Raw genomic sequence first — 17,365 nt, forward strand, 5'->3', positions numbered from 1 at the left:
TCACTGCGGGGCGGGATCTCGGGCCGCGGGTACACGCGGGCGCGTGTACAAAGACATCATGTGATGTGAGTCGCAGGGCAGGGCAAACTGCGCATGCCCGAAAAAAACCTTACAGCGCAGGCGTCGGGGACATAATGGATGCAGAGGAGGTGGCGCACGGAGGAAAGGAGTGATGGCTGGGAGGCTTTTGTGTCCAGGGGGAAAAGACATGCCCCCCAGACAGACTACAGGTATGGCGGGCAAATTATAAAAACGAATATTTCAGCGTTGGAAGGGACCCCAAATAAAAGAGCCACCTTGACAGAATGCAGCATTAGTGCTGCACAAGATGGCTCTTTTAGTTACAAACACCAGGAGGGGGGGGACAGGTTCCCTTTAACACCATGTAATAAGAGAAGAAACTGCTCCGACATATTAGACTGTTTTCCGCAGACTTCAGACAAAAAAATTGTTTGTAATGTCGCAAATGTTGTGAGTTTTGGCGTTTTTATTCCAGCACTGCCTAGCTCTGCCGATGTTTTACAAAGTTGGCAATGCTCCCAATTATAAGGCAGGGGGGTTTCTGGCACCCCTTGGGTCTCTCTTAATATCAGATCCAGCACAGCTTTATAACTTTTGTTAAAGAAAAAAGTAAACAAGCCATAGGTCCAACCTATAAACCTTGTAACCTATAAAAATATTTAGAATTGAGAGTCCTCAGTGGTTGATACCTTTTAGGCTATGTGCACACGTCAGGATTCTTTGCAGAAATTTCCTGAACAAAACCGGACTTTTTCTGCAGGAAATCCGCATGCGTTTTTTTGCGCGGATTTTTCACGTTTTTTTCCCGGAGCATCCCAATGCATTAAATAGTGGGAAATCCGTGAAAAATCCGCAAAATTAATGAACATGCTGTGTTTTTTACCGTGATGCATTTTTTTCGCCGAAAAAACACATGTGCACAAAAATTGCAGATTGCATTCTATTAATAGGATACTTAATGGATGCGTTTTTTTCACGGTTTTATCGCATTTTATAGCGAAAAAATGTGAAAAAAACGTGAAAAATCCGGAACGTGTGCACACAGTCTAAATGGCTAACTGAAAAGATGGCAACAAATTGCAAGCTTTCGAGACTACACAGGTCCCTTCATCAGGCGTAGACTAATACAAATTCTGAAAAAAATTCAGAATTTCAGAATTTTTATTAGTCTCTGCCTGATGAAGGGACCTTGTTGAATTTGTTACCATCTTTTCAGTTAGCTGTTAAAAGGTTTCAACCACTGTGGACTCTCAATTCTAAATATTTTTCTATCTACTGGCTAACACGCTACCAAGATATATAGCTTTCCTGTATTGTAGCCTATAACATTTCCTTTTTTAATTCCAGAATTATTGACCTTCAGACATCTGCTCATAGAAACATGTCATTCATGAATTCCTCAGAACGTCTCCAGGTATCTTTAGTTGTGTGGAACGCTATTGTTTGCTTTTTATTTTACTGGATATATAATTATTTGATATACAGGGTGGGCCATTTATATGGATACATCTAAATAAAGTGGGAATGGTTGGTGATATCAACTTCCTGTGTGTGGCACATTAGTACAGGTCCTTCTCAAAAAATTAGCATATAGTGTTAAATTTCATTATTTACCATAATGTAATGATTACAATTAAACTTTCATATATTATAGATTCATTATCCACCAACTGAAATTTGTCAGGTCTTTTATTGTTTTAATACTGATGATTTTGGCCTACAACTCCTGATAACCCAAAAAACCTGTCTCAATAAATTAGCATATCAAGAAAAGGTTCTCTAAACGACCTATTACCCTAATCTTCTGAATCAACTAATTAACTCTAAACACATGCAAAAGATACCTGAGGCTTTTAAAAACTCCCTGCCTGGTTCATTACTCAAAACCCCCATCATGGGTAAGACTAGCGACCTGACAGATGTCAAGAAGGCCATCATTGACACCCTCAAGCAAGAGTGTAAGACCCAGAAAGAAATTTCTCAACAAATAGGCTGTTCCCAGAGTGCTGTATCAAGGCACCTCAATGGTAAGTCTGTTGGAAGGAAACAATGTGGCAGAAAACGCTGTACAACGAGAAGAGGTGACCAGACCCTGAGGAAGATTGTGGAGAAGGACCGATTCCAGACCTTGGGGAACCTGAGGAAGCAGTGGACTGAGTCTGGTGTGTGCAGGAAATGGGCTACAGGTGCCGCATTCCCCAGGTAAAGCCACTTTTGAACCATAAACAGCGGCAGAAGCGCCTGACCTGGGCTACAGAGAAGCAGCACTGGACTGTTGCTAAGTGGTCCCAAGTACTTTTTTCTGATGAAAGCAAATTTTGCATGTCATTCGGAAATCAAGGTGCCAGAGTCTGGAGGAAGACTGGGGAGAAGGAAATGCCAAAATGCCTGAAGTCCAGTGTCAAGTACCCACAGTCAGTGATGGTATGGGGTGCCATGTCAGCTGCTGGTGTTGGTCCACTGTGTTTCATCAAGGGCAGGGTCAATCGGCTGAAATGCTTTATGGAGATGAAGATTTCATTTTTCAGCACGACCTGGCACCTGCTCACAGTGCCAAAACCACTGGTAAATGGTTTACTGACCATGGTATTACTGTGCTCAATTGGCCTGCCAACTCTCCTGACCTGAACCCCATAGAGAATCTGTGGGATATTGTGAAGAGAAAGTTGAGAGACGCAAGACCCAACACTCTGGATGAGCTTAAGGCCGCTATTGAAGCATCCTGGGCCTCCATAACATCTCAGCAGTGTCACAGGCTGATTGCCTCCATGCCACGCCGCATTGAAGCAGTCATTTCTGCCAAAGGATTCCCGACCAAGTATTGAGTGCATAACTGAACATTATTATTTGATGGTTTTTTTGTTTGTTATTAAAAAACACTTTTATTTGATTGGACGGGTGAAATATGCTAATTTATTGAGACAGGTTTTTTGGGTTATCAGGAGTTGTATGCAAAATCATCAGTATTAAAACAATAAAAGACCTGACAAATTTCAGTTGGTGGATAATGAATCTATAATATATGAAAGTTTAATTGTAATCATTACATTATGGTAAATAATGAAATTTAACACTATATGCTAATTTTTTGAGAAGGACCTGTATATGGGAGGGCGAAAACTTTTCAAGATGGATGGTGACCATGGCAGCCATTTTGGATCCAACCTTATTTTTTTCAATGGGAAGAGGGTCATGTGACACATCCAACATATTGAGAATTTCACAAGAAAAACAATAGTGTGCATGGTTTTAATGTAACCTTATTCTGTCATGAGTTATTTACAAGTTTATGACCACTTATAAAATGTGTTCAAAGTGCTGCCCATTGTGTTGGATTGTCAATGCAACCTTCTTCTCCCACTCTTGACACACTGATAGCAACACCGCAGAAGAAATACTAGCACAGGCTTCCAGTATCCATTGTTTCAGATGCTGCACATCTCTTATCTTCACAGCATAGACAATTGCCTTCAGATGACCCCAAAGATAGATAAAAGTCTAATGGGGTCAGATTGGGAGACCTTGGTGGCCATTCAACTGGCCCACAACGACCAATCCACTTTCCAGGGAAACTGTTCAGTTATGCACTCAAGATGGCACATTCCCAGAGTTTTTCCAGCAAGATGGTGCGATCTCCATCTGCGCACGCGCGGCATCCCGCGGCCATTTTCCTGAAGCCCCAGGCAGCAGAGCGCTCCATCTGCGCACGCGCGGCCACAGGAAGATGGCCACCCCCACCGATCACCAGGGGAATAGCGCAGATCGCGCTCTTTTTCCACACCTATGAAGTGGATTCGGGCCTTGGGCATGCGCAAACCACTACGCCACCAACGGAAAAATAAGCAAGATCTGGGGGAAGGAAGAGCGATGTCCCCACGCCCATCCGACCAGACCAGCCTGATTGACAGGCGAAAACGGCGACTTTGGTAACGTATTTCGGCAGCATAGGTGGGGAATCGGGGTCCACAAAATACACTATTGTAATGCACAGCTCAGGCCCTATTTAACGGTATTTTTATCTCATACGGAAAAAACGGGGTGACAGGTTCCCTTTAACATGAGATTTCAATATTCCAGTTAATTTATACGGTTCCTAAAAACTCTTTCACTAAATGACGTTCCACTACATTTGGATAGCAGTTATGTTATTTCAGCTAACGAATTCCTGGAAAATGTAAGAAAAATAGTCAAATAATAAAAACCCCCTTCACTTTCCACTGCTGATTTCCCAGAATCCCTTTGTCGGCACAGTGCTTGCACAGAGGTAGGTGCTATAAAGCATTTAATAGCAGCAGGTAGGGTGTCTGTGTGGCAGTGTAGGGGCGGTGACTGCGCCTCTCAGACATCTTGTGGCAAAGCCTTCACTATGAAATCACTCCTTGCTGTTACAGATTTTTCTTTTTTGGTTTAGTTCCATGTTTTCATACCTTCTGGTTTTCTAGACTTGGCCAGACCTCCGCGTCACCCAGAGAATGTGATAATCCAGCGCTTGTTTCCAGGACAGAACTTCAGTACAGGGACTAAATATTTGTAGCGTATTTCGTAACATTTATTTTTCATTTTACATTTAATTTTTTTTCCAAACGTTCTCCATTTTATAAGTGATATTTGATGTTACGGAGACCGTGTTCACATCTGCCCTATTTATTTGCATTGTATTTTTCCAGGACACTATTGATCCATCACATGACGGATATCTACACAATCACGACAGCCATCATTTTTTAGCTGAAGGAATATACCAAGATCTACAGTGGAAGCATATACAATAAAGCTATCTTTTATTTGGTATGGGGCAGTAACAGTCATCTTTCTAGTTGCCTTAGGGCAGGAGTCCCCAACATGTAGCTCGGGAACCATTGTGACTTGCCGTCTGCCAGCTTGGTGCGTGTCTAGCAAACAGCTATGAAGAACAGGTCTCCAGATGATGACTTTTGTGAGTAGCCTCACATAGAAGAGCAGATCTGCATGCACATATATACTGGCCTGGGGGGGTGGAGGATAAATGAAGTATGGTAAGCTGTAGATAGGATTGTACTTCCAGTCTTAGGAGGTGCTTGAAGCTGGATGTTACAGATTGGTGGGAGGACCTGATGAAAGAATACCGATGAGAGTATGGTGGGAACCCCAGAGAGTAAGGTGGCTACCCATAGGGGAAGGTGGGAAACCCTGTGGGTAAGGTGGCTACCCCTGGGAGTTAGGTGGCTACCCATGGGGGTAAGGTGGGAACCCCTGGGAGTAAGGTGGCTACCCATGGGGATAAGGTGGGAACCCCTGGGGGTAAGATTAGAACCCTTTGGAGTAAGGTGGCTACCCATGGGGGTAAGGTGGGAACCCCTGGGGGTAAGGTTAAAACCCCTTGGAGTAAGATGGCTTGCCCATGGGAGTAAGGTGGGAACCCCTGGGGGTAAGATGGGAACCCTTGGGAGTAAGGTGGCTACACATGGTTGTAAGGTGGTAACTCCTGGGGATAGTTGGGATCCCCTAGGGGTAGGTATACTGCCTCAGTGTGATTTCTGTGTGAAAGCTTTCGCTGTCATTATATTGGTAATGGGAGCTCTGGGTGTCACTAGTAATGGGAAGTGTAGAGAGAGGGCAGGAGCTGGTGGTCACTGCTCTGGGGGCTCTGGATGTGGCTCTTGACAATCTTGCAGAGTTTAATGTGGCTCTCAGTGTAAGAAAAAGTTGAGGACCACTGCCATGGGCCTCATTCAGACATCATTTTTTTCCCACAGATACCACATGTACCCATTATAAACTATAGTGCTTTTCACTTGTCCCTGATTCTTATATGTCCATGCAAAACACTGAGACCTGTCCGGCTTTCTGGGAAATTGGATGATTATCGCCAGTACAAGTCTATGGGTCCGTGTATTAAATGTTCAGCAGACGAATGGCATCTGCATTTTGTCCATGGGCAGTCCAAGTTTAACATTAGGAGAAGCTTTAATTTATTTTTCTTTATCCATCTGTAAAAAAAAAACAGAAAAACACTGCTGTCACACAATTAGGAAAAACAGACACTTGGAGGCAAATGAATGGTACCATTTTTTTCACATACGTGTTTAAATACTGATGAGTGAATGAGGCCTTAGAGCAATCTGTCACTACTGATTGAATTTGCCTCATTCGTCACTGGGTTATTGTTGGATAGCTTTTTCACAAACAGTCCCTGCACGCGCACACAGTCACACCCAAAAGCTGGATGTCATTGGTCAGGGAGTTCCTGTCTACATGTCTGAAGTAATGTGTACCATGTAACAGGTAAGCACGGCCAGTCACAACATTGGAGAGGGGGCACATAACCGCTCCAAACAAGATGCCAATATGAAGCACCACTCCAGCATTTTAGTGTTGGGGTGGTGCTACTAATGTAAATCCCCTGTTTCGAGCATTATACTCCCCAGCCGCCATCTTCATCTGTTCTTGGCACCGCTCCGGTCCCTCGCCACCATCTTGTGAACACAACTTCTGACTGACCGGGAGCTCTCTGTGTTAGTCTCTGAGAGCCTCGTCCTGGCGTGTTGTGTTACACTTTGAAAACTCTTCCTTCTACTTCTATCTCCATTATTCACTGATGTGCCCTCATCTGATGGGATGAGGATCTTCTATAGGACTCCGTTATTGTTGCGTAATTGGGATGAATATTTATTTACTAGATGGTGGCCCGATATTAACGCATCGGGTATTCTAGAATATGCTATTGTCCAGCCACGTAGTATATTGCCCAGCCACGTAGTATATTGCCCAGCCACGTAGTATATTGCCCAGCCACGTAGTATATTGCCCAGCCACGTAGTATATTGCCCAGCCACGTAGTATATTGCCCAGCCACATAGTATACAGCACAGACACGTAGTATATTGCCCAGCCACATAGTATATTGCCCAGCCACATAGTATATTGCCCAGCCACATAGTATATTGCCCAGCCACATAGTATATTGCCCAGCCACATAGTATATTGCCCAGCCACATAGTATATTGCCCAGCCACATAGTATATTGCCCAGCCACGTAGTATATTGCCCAGCCACGTAGTATATTGCCCAGCCACGTAGTATATTGCCCAGCCACGTAGTATATTGCCCAGCCACGTAGTATATTGCCCAGCCACGTAGTATATTGCCCAGCCACGTAGTATATTGCCCAGCCACGTAGTATATTGCCCAGCCACGTAGTATATTGCCCAGCCACATAGTATACAGCACAGAGCCACGTAGTATACAGCACAGACACGTAGTATATTGCCTAGCCACATAGTATATTGCCCAGCCACATAGTATATTGCCCAGCCACATAGTATATTGCCCAGCCACATAGTATATTGCCCAGCCACATAGTATATTGCCCAGCCACATAGTATATTGCCCAGCCACATAGTATATTGCCCAGCCACATAGTATATTGCCCAGCCACATAGTATATTGCCCAGCCACATAGTATATTGCCCAGCCACATAGTATATTGCCCAGCCACATAGTATATTGCCCAGCCACATAGTATATTGCCCAGCCACATAGTATATTGCCCAGCCACATAGTATATTGCCCAGCCACATACTATACTGCCCAGTCACATAGTATATTGGCCAGTCACGTAGTATGCACCATATCCCTGTTAAAAAAAAGAATTAAAATAAAAAATAGTTATATACTCACCCTCCGTTGGCGCCCGGATCGAAGCGGCCGGTTACCGATGCTCCTCGCGCTCCGGTCTGAAGAGTGCATTGCGGTCTCGCGAGATGATGAGATGATTTTTTTTTATTATTTTTAACATTAGATCTTTAGAAAAATTGATCACACAGGGTTAATAGCAGCGTTAACCGAGTGCGTTACACCGCGGTCAACGCTGCCATTAACCCTGTGTGAGCGCTGACCGGAGGGGAGTATGCGTGCGCCGGGCACTGACTGTGGGGAGGAAGGAGCGGCCATTTTTCCGCCAGACTGTGCCCGTCGCTGATTGGTTGTGGCTGTTTTGCCACCACCAATCAGCGACTTGGATTACATGACAGACAGAGGCCGCGACCAATGAATATCCGTGACAGACAGAAGGACAGACAGAAAGATGGAAGTGACCCTTAGACAATTATATAGTAGATTTTTTGTTTCTTTCTGCATTTTATGATTTTGCCGTTTTTTTTATGTAATAGCACAAACATAACATTTTTCATTCTTTGCCGCATACAGACCTGATCTAATTAGCTGATGAAACTCTGACCCCGATTCAGCAGAGATTTATGCATAAATCGCTTTGAAAAGTCACTGAATTTTTGGGCAATGCGGAATTTTGAGGTCAGTTTTGCCCAAGTCCCCCAAAATGTGAAATGACTGGGTTGATTTGGCATTTCATGGAGTAATGATTCTTTAAATGAAGTTTTCCCTCAAAATATTTCAGTTTGATATTTCTCTAATATCTGATCCCAGAAGATAGAAGTCTGAGACCCCACTATAGTCTGTAAGTGCGCTGGCTGTATATCACATAGGCTTAAATGGAGAAAGGTAATCGACGACTAGGCAGCCCCATTATTGGGATCTTTTGGGGGTCCCAGTGTTCACACCTCCACCTAACAGATAATTCTAGCATCCCTAAGCAATGTTTCACACACAATATTACAACATTTCAAGTATTTCCTGACTGCGTGTCCTCGGGGACATATATCACAAAGACTCTTGACTCAGGGTGACCTGATGTCTAGAGAGACCCTTGATGTCTAAGACTGCTACTGAGTAGTACACAGGGACAGGTACAATTATTCATTTTTACAGGCCCCAAGGGTTTTTTTAGTTATTATTTTGTAAACAAAGCTACAAGTTAATATTTAGAAATAAAACCTCTTTTTTCTACTTTAAATTTATTATTTTTTTTAATTAATTCTACATAATCTCTTTTTTTTTAATATTTAAAGCATACATTTTGCAGTTCTCATGTAGGCCACTAGATGTCAGCAAGTTTCCACTTAAGACTGTCAAAGCTGGATCATGTCGTTAGCAGCTTGCTGTGATGAGTGTGGGAGCCCCCTGGAGGACTAATGATAGAATTGCCCTTGTGATTTGTTTTGCTTACTTATATAGCGCCATCATATTCCATAGCGCTTTACAGATACTGTCCTTCATATTACAGGATATATATATACATGTAGTAAGAGTCACTTGTGGGGTAATTTCACTTATGTTAATTAGTCTCTGACTGCTCGAGGGGACTTTGGTATTCCCAGAATAGTTGTCCTACTAATCATGTTGCTGTGCCCCTGTCTCCGCCAGCTCTAACATATGCCCGTGACTGTGTGACGGGTGTACTTCACATTGGGGAAACCAACGCCCTCTGGACTAGTCTGAGCCTAATTAGCATAGCGAGAGCAGATTTTCCACATTCTTATTTGTCATACACTGCAATCACTTATGCTGTACAAAGGGCTTGTCAGGCAGGGTGTTACCATAACAATAAACACATGGTGGCGGTTTTGCGGCATGGGGGACCTGTCAGGTTCCCTTTCAATGGTTGCAAGTATGAGCATAATTACAGCCTATCCGTACTCGGGGTGCTACCTCATTTATTACATAAAATTTAAAAAAGGAAATGCTTAAAAAACGCTAAAATAGCTGAATTGTTGCAAGGGGAATACATGAAGGTGTTATTTTGAAGTGCTGCCTTTTTACATTGAAAAAAGACATAAATCTATCGAAGTTCAACAATGCTCTATTAATTATATGTAATCTGTCATGAGATAATTTGTAAACTACAGTAGCATTTGCTATAAGAACTGCATCCTGTCCTTTTTGAAATGCCAATAAATTCTCTGCCATTACTAACTCTTGACTGCTTGAACTGTAAAGAACCCTTTCTTAATTGTCTTTCCTCCACATGTAATGAATATCCCCGAGTTCTTTGTTAGGTGTTTTAAGAAAAAAAATCATGTGCCAGTTCTTTGTATTGGCTATTTTTCTTTAACCCTAGTTAACATCTTAGGGCAAAAATAGCTTTCACTGAAGTCCTTAGGACTTTTGCACTCAACAATTTCATCCAAGTCCCTTCTGAGTGCTAATCCTCTAACTTTGGATCCAGTTGGATGAACGCGTAGGTGGAGTAAATTAATTCTTCAGAGATGATGATGCGAAATACGTTTTTTTGCTTTTTATTCACAACGTTTTTTACACTGTACAATTATCTTTAACAAGTAAAAAAAAAAAAACACCTACTGGTTCATCCAAATGGATCCGGTATCTCCTGGAGGATTTATCCACCAGCCCCGGGGCAGCAGCTGCTGTTCTTCTTCATGTCTACATGTGAGTTGTTCCTGTCACATCTCCACCAGGTGAGTGTAACCTGCTCTTACCCACTCTCCCACCCTGGGGTATCACCCTATTGTGCGCTCTGAATAAATCTACACTAGATGTGGGGAACAATACTCTAACACCCCCCCCCCAGGCGTTTGAAACTAAAAGAGCCACCTTGTGCAGCACTAATGCTGCATTCTGACATGGTGGCTCTCTTAGTTCTTGTTCCTGGCACTACTGAAATAATCGTTTTTGAAATTTGTCCCTCATACCTTTGAAATCGCCACGGTGGGCAGGTCTTTCCCCCCTAATCCTGACGCCTCACAGCCGTCACTCATGGCCTCTGCGCGCCGGGCGCCGCCTCCTCTTCATTAGTTCATAACCCTAAACGTCTCTTTGACACTTTCCGGTCCCTACTCAACCCAAGAGAGCAGGCCCCAACCACAGATCTCCACGCTGACGATCTGGCCAATTACTTCAAAGAAAAAATTGACCACATTCGACAGGAAATCATTTCCCAATCTCTTCATACCAAGCACTGTCCTCCCTCCCCCACTGTATCTAGTTCACTCTCTGACTTTGAACCAGTTACAGAAGAAGAAGTAAGCAGGCTCCTTGCATCTTCTCGCCCGACCACTTGCACCAGCGACCCCATTCCGTCGCATCTCCTCCAGTCCCTTTCCCCGGCTGTCACCTCTCACCTAACAAAAATATTCAACCTTTCCCTCACTTCCGGTATTTTTCCCTCCTCATTTAAGCATGCCATCATACATCCACTACTTAAAAAGCCCTCCCTCGATCAAGATTGTGCCGCTAATTATAGACCTGTCTCTAATCTTCCCTTCATCTCTAAACTCCTGGAACGCCTGGTCCACTCCCGTCTTACCCGCTATCTCTCAGATAATTCTCTTCTCGACCCTCTTCAATCTGGTTTCCGCTCTTTACACTCTACTGAAACTGCCCTCACTAAAGTCTCTAATGACCTACTAACAGCTAAATCTAATGGTCACTATTCCATACTAATTCTCTTGGATCTCTCCGCAGCATTCGACACTGTGGCTCATCAGCTCCTCCTCACTATGCTCCGCTCCATCGGCCTCAAGGACACCGTTCTCTCTTGGTTCTCCTCCTATCTCTCTGGCCGATCCTTCACTGTTTGTTTTGCTGGTTCCTCCTCCTCTCACCTTCCCCTTACTGTTGGGGTTCCTCAAGGATCAGTCCTAGGCCCCCTCCTCTTCTCTTTGTATACTGCCCCTATTGGACAAACAATCAGTAGATTTGGTTTCCAGTACCATCTCTATGCTGACGACACCCAATTATATACCTCTTCTCCTGTTATCACGCCGACCTTTTTAGAAAACACCAGTGATTGTCTTACCGCTGTCTCTAACATCATGTCCTCCCTCTATCTGAAACTGAACCTGTCAAAAACTGAACTCCTCGTGTTCTCTCCCTCTACAAACCTACCTTTGCCCGACATTGCCATCTCTGTGTGCGGTTCCACCATTACTCCAAAGCAACATGCCCGCTGCCTTGGAGTCATCCTTGATTCCGAGCTTTCATTCACCCCCCACATCCGATCACTGGCTCGCTCTTCTTATCTGCATCTCAAAAACATTTCCAGAATTCGCCCTTTTCTTACTTTCGACTCTGCAAAAACTCTTACTGTCTCACTTATTCATTCTCGTCTGGACTATTGTAACTCTCTACTAATTGGCCTACCTTTTACCAGACTCTCCCCGCTCCAATCTGTCCTGAATGCTGCTGCCAGGATCATATTCCTCGCCAACCGTTACACTGATGCCTCTACCTTGTGCCAGTCATTACACTGGCTACCCATCCAATCCAGAATCCAGTACAAAACTACTACCCTCATCCACAAAGCACTCCATGGCTCAGCACCACCCTACATCTCCTCTCTGGTCTCAGTCTACCAACCTACCCGTGCCCTCCGCTCTGCTAATGACCTCAGGTTAGCATCCTCAATAATCAGAACCTCCCACTCCCGTCTCCAAGACTTTACACGTGCGGCGCCGATTCTTTGGAATGCACTACCTAGGTTAATACAATTAATCCCCAATCCCCACAGTTTTAAGCGTGCACTAAAAACTCATTTGTTCAGATTGGCCTACCGCCTCAACGCATTAACCTAATTATCCCTGTGTGGCCTATTAATAAAAAACAACAACATAATCACGTTCCTCCATCATGTTCTCATACACTTTATGCAGTTAATAGCCTCTGTGTCTGTACTGTTACATACTTAGGCAGTTAACTGGTTCATGCAGCTTTACATGAACACCCGAGCCTTACACTATGGCTGGTCCAAATAACTAAAGCAATTGTTACCATCCACCTCTTGTGTCTCCCCTTTTCCTCATAGATTGTAAGCTTGCGAGCAGCAGGGCCCTCTTTCCTCCTGGTATCTGTTTTGAACTGTGATTTCTGTTATGCTGTAATGTCTGTTGTCTGTATAAGTCCCCTCTATAAGTTGTAAAGCGCTGCGGAATATGTTGGCGCTATATAAATAAAATTATTATTATTATTATTAGTTTTCCCGGCGCCTGCGCTGTTATTTGTTTTTCCGGGCATGCGCAGTTGCGCTGCCCTTCGAATTTACAGCGCAGGCGCCGGGGACACTAATGAAGGAAGAGGAGGCGGCACCCGGCGCGCAGAGGCCATGAGTGACGGCTGTGAGGCGTCTGGATTAGGGGGGAAAGACCTGCCCACCGTGGCGATTTCAAGGTATGAGGGACAAATTTCAAAAACAATTATTGCAGCAGTGCCAGGAACAAGAACTAAGAGAGCCACCTTGTCAGAATGCAGCATTAGTGCTGCACAAGGTGGCTCTTTTAGTTACAAACGCCTGGGGGGGGTGACAGGTTCCCTTTAAACTTTTATATTTTTTTTATTTTTTTTCATATCTTTAAAAAAAAATTTTTAAAAAAACTTTTGCCATGTTTCAATAGCCTCCATGGGAGGCTAGAAGCTGGCACAACTGGATCGGTTCAGCTACATAGGAGCGATCATCAGATCGCTCCTATGCAGCAAAATTACAGGCTTGCTATGAGCGCCGACCACAGGGTGGCGCTCACAGCCAGCCGGCATCAAGAACCATAGAGGTCTCGAGACCTCAGGTTGTCATGCTGACGCATTGCTGACCCCCGATCATGTGACGGGGTCGGTGATGCGCTCATTTCCAGCCCGATGGCCGGAAGCGGTAGTTAAATGTCAGGTGGAATTGTGATCAACCCGCCGCTATTAACTAGTTAAATGCAGCTGTCAGCGGCATTTAACTAGTTAATAGCGGCGGGTTGATCGCGATTCCACCTGCCGCTATTGCTCACACGTCAGCTGTACAAAACAGCTGACAAGTCGCGACTTTGATGTGGGTTCACCGCCGGAGCCCACATCAAAGGGGGAGACACGACATGCGCAGTACTATTGCGGCGCATGTCGTGATGGGGTTAACTCACATGACATTGTGCCGCCAGAATAGATGGAGTAGTAGGAAGTTGGTAGAGCTGTTGTTTGACGTGTTCGGACTACTGACATGGCCGCCGGACCAAAGAACTGTGAATGTCCTAGTAGCCGGCGTTCAGAGCGTCTCTTTTGGCTAATAGGCTGCACAAAGTCTGTAACTCCAGGTCATCGTGCCTGCAGAAGGTAGTAGGAAGTTAGAGCTCTGGTCCGCCATGCATAGACTATTGACATGGCCGCTGGACCATAACCATGGGAACATCCTAGTATCTGCAGCATTCCCATCATCATCTCTTCTTTGTAGGCCGTTCTTAACATACAGGTCATTGTTCCTTCAGAAGAGACACTGGAGGCTGAAGGAAGTTAGCAGGGCACTGGTCCGGTGTGCACAGACTTCTAACATGGCCGCTGGACCAGAGTCTTGTCAAACGTTTTGCTCAACTTTAGAACCTAGCTTTTACGGAGATAGAGATAAGGCTACTTTCACACATCAGGTTTTTGCCGGCGAGTTTTGAAAAAAACGGATCCTTTTTTTTTTTTCCCCGTAGGATCGTTTTTTTTCTCATAGAGCTGTATAAGCGCCGGATCGTGCCTGATGGCCTCACGTTTCATCCGTTTTTTGACGGATCTGTCCAAAATTTCTTTTCCAGCGGACGGAGAAAACGTCCATATGAATGTTTTTTGTGTACGGAGAAAAAACGCCCAGCGACGGTTCCAGTGATAAACGGATGAAACGTGTGGTGTATTGAATGGATCCAGCTACCGATTCCTTTTTTTCCGCACTGAGCATGCCCCGTTCCTGCATTTCAATTCTGTAGTCAGTCTCTCTCTCTCCCTCTACCTCTCTCTATCTCTTTCTTTCTCTCTACCTCTCTCTCTCTTTTCCCTGGAACAGGAAGTCAGGATTGTATGCCTGATAAACCAAAATGGATTCGGCGCATCAGTTTTTCACAATTTGCATCGGATCCGTTTTTTTCAAAAATAGACAGATTATGCCTGAAGGCAAAAAACTGATGTGTGAAAGTAGCCTAAGACACTGACAATCCAGGAGGACTTTTTTCCTCTGTGGTCAGCAACAAAAAATCAATCTGAACTTGGACTAATGTGAAACATCTTGCTTAAAATAACAAGCCAATAATTGTGTTGCACTCAGGCTTGGATATATGTATACTCGTGTTCCTCCTGGCCTGTTAAATATTTAAACAAAGCTCGGCAGCAATTTACACTTTTCAGTCCTTTTCATTTGTCTCTCTTCATTTTTATTAACGCTAAGTTAGTTTTGCTTCTAATTTGCTGCACATAACTATCAGCGAGGAGCTGTGATCGCTCCGATTGTGTCACTTGTTTCGTAAACAAAAGGACCAACAAAGCCCCAGCGACCCCTCTCTACCCCCAGAGCTTCACTGGCCTTTGCCAAGTGTACAGTTCAGTGTTCGGTCACCTGTATCTGTTGGTTTAGCACATTTTAAAGTAGTTCTCAGCTCCCTTCTTGTTCTCTGCAGCTTAGTTTTAAGCTTCAAACATTGCCTGGCTCATTATGCCCTCCAGAAGGTTAAGGCCTTCTTGTCAGACCGGAACTGCTCACTAATTAGAGTGTGGCGCTTGGCACTGAACGTGTGGTGCCTGCGAGCTTTCCTACTGCGATCACTTCTATTCAACTTCTCCTATTATAACAGGACAATGGACATGAGTGTCAGTGGATGAAAACAGCTGCTGCTTGGACATAGCGTAAGCTACTAAAACCTCTGAACCCCCCAAACAGGGGAACCATCATCTGTATTCATTACTAATATGGGTTTAATCCCTATCGATGTTTTCAAAGTTCTGCTGTTTGTCTTCTGTGCATACGATCAAAATTGCTGTTTGTGTAATTATTTTTGTTACCCTTTACCCAATCCATTTTTCAGGGGTTCTCCAGACTTATTTATTTTTTAGTGCACTGGCTTAGTCTGTGTACAGATAGGAAATCTAAGGATGAGTTAAAGTGAGCGTTTCATACTGAATGTATGGCAGTATTTTGTCATGTCCATATGTCATGCTTGTGCTTCGGCATCAGTTTGATTAATGTTCTCAATAAAAAAATAATAAAAGGCCGAATTCTGTTTCTTATGTAATCATTGCTATGGATCTTTTAAAAACAAGTGGCTGGTGTTAGTATGGCATCCTTTTTTATAAAATGGAAAACTTGTGTACAAAAACAAACTTGTCTGACCGAGGGCTTTCTATCCCTTTACTGCCATTGCTTTGTTGCCGCTTTTTGTTGACAGGGCAACGGCAATGACATCATGATGATAGAGTGATCGCTGCTGCCAATCACTGAACTCAGTGGTCATGACAAGGTAGGTGGCACAAGAGAGTTGAACCCAGTGATTTTTAGACAGAACAAACTGGGACTAAAAAATCTAAGCACGGAAAACCCCTTCAAATCTGTTAGTCCATTTAGGCGCTGTGCACCTTGTGTTGAAACCTTACATTTGGTGTGGATGTGACAAAGCTACAAGCTCCATAGTGCTCTAGCCACTTGGCCTGTCTGTTTGGCCTCTTGTCGGACTGGTGTACCTTTTCTTCCTCTTGTCTTCCAGCAATTCTTATACAGAGTACCCCAACGCAATACGTAATAACAAACACTGTGACACTGTGTGGTTACCCAAATTTTTTGTTTCTTCTTGAGTTGGAGTCAATGGCTGGTGTATGGCTCTGTATGACTATATACCAATCCTGTAAGGAAAATGCTGGTAACGTAAAGTGTCCCAAAGCATTAACAATATTATAACACCAAAAAAAGCAAACAGACAATGTCTTTTGGTCCAAACATGCCTTTTATTACATTCATAAAACACCAAGGGATTCAAAACCATAAACAGTCTCTTCTAGGCACAAAGGTATAAAGGCAAAAAAAAAGTTAATTTAGCAGGGCACATATGTCAGTGCGGGCTCACCCGAACAGATTACATTCCTTTCTCTAGAAGCAAACTTCATACACAGAAGAGGCACTATCCTTCCCATCTTTGTATCCCTTTCAGCCCGAGCTCCAGCAGCTTCCAGCGCCAAACAGAAATGTTCAACTCTGGGTACAGTTCATACTGAACAGGCTGCAGCCTCTACACAGTTCTCTTCAGCTCAAACACACAGACTACTCAGCTTTTCTAGCTGACCCATTCAGTCTCCATTCAGAGAGAGGCTCTGGCATGGCATGTCTCTCCCAGCTATAGCTCACATTTTAGCAGGTCACTCACCAGCTTCACCACCCTCAACTGTGCTTCATTCAGCAGACTGTCCCCTTGTGACCACAGGCCCTGGTTCTTAGTCAAAGCTAGTCAGGTGCATCTAATCAAGACCTGTGGTTCTAGGATTTAACCCAGTCCTACCTGGCTTTGCTACAATATGTAGACACGGGTATATATAGAAATACACCACCGATGAGCAAGATGATACACATCAGTGTTATAAATCCAGCCAATGTAGAAAAGATGAATACCTCATATGCCATAAGAAAAGCAAAAATATATTTCAAAAAAACAGCTTTAAGTTGCCATGATTAAAGAAATTGTATACATACTTCCACCCAAAGAAACACACCCGACATGCA

At 43.9% G+C, this 17,365-nt stretch overlaps 1 protein-coding gene across 1 annotated transcript in view; it reads left to right on the forward strand.

The window, feature by feature from the left end:
• LOC143793677 (uncharacterized) overlaps window positions 1-17,365 on the forward strand; it is a 159,971-nt gene that overhangs the window by 7,315 nt on the left and 135,291 nt on the right. Inside the window, exon 2 of the mRNA XM_077280722.1 lies at window positions 1,369-1,435. Coding sequence (XP_077136837.1) covers window positions 1,403-1,435 — 33 coding nt within the window. The 5' untranslated portion in view covers window positions 1,369-1,402. The remainder of the gene's footprint in view (window positions 1-1,368; window positions 1,436-17,365) is intronic.

Source organism: Ranitomeya variabilis, chromosome 1, assembly GCF_051348905.1.
Source record: "Ranitomeya variabilis isolate aRanVar5 chromosome 1, aRanVar5.hap1, whole genome shotgun sequence".
Classification (NCBI taxonomy): domain Eukaryota; kingdom Metazoa; phylum Chordata; class Amphibia; order Anura; family Dendrobatidae; genus Ranitomeya; species Ranitomeya variabilis.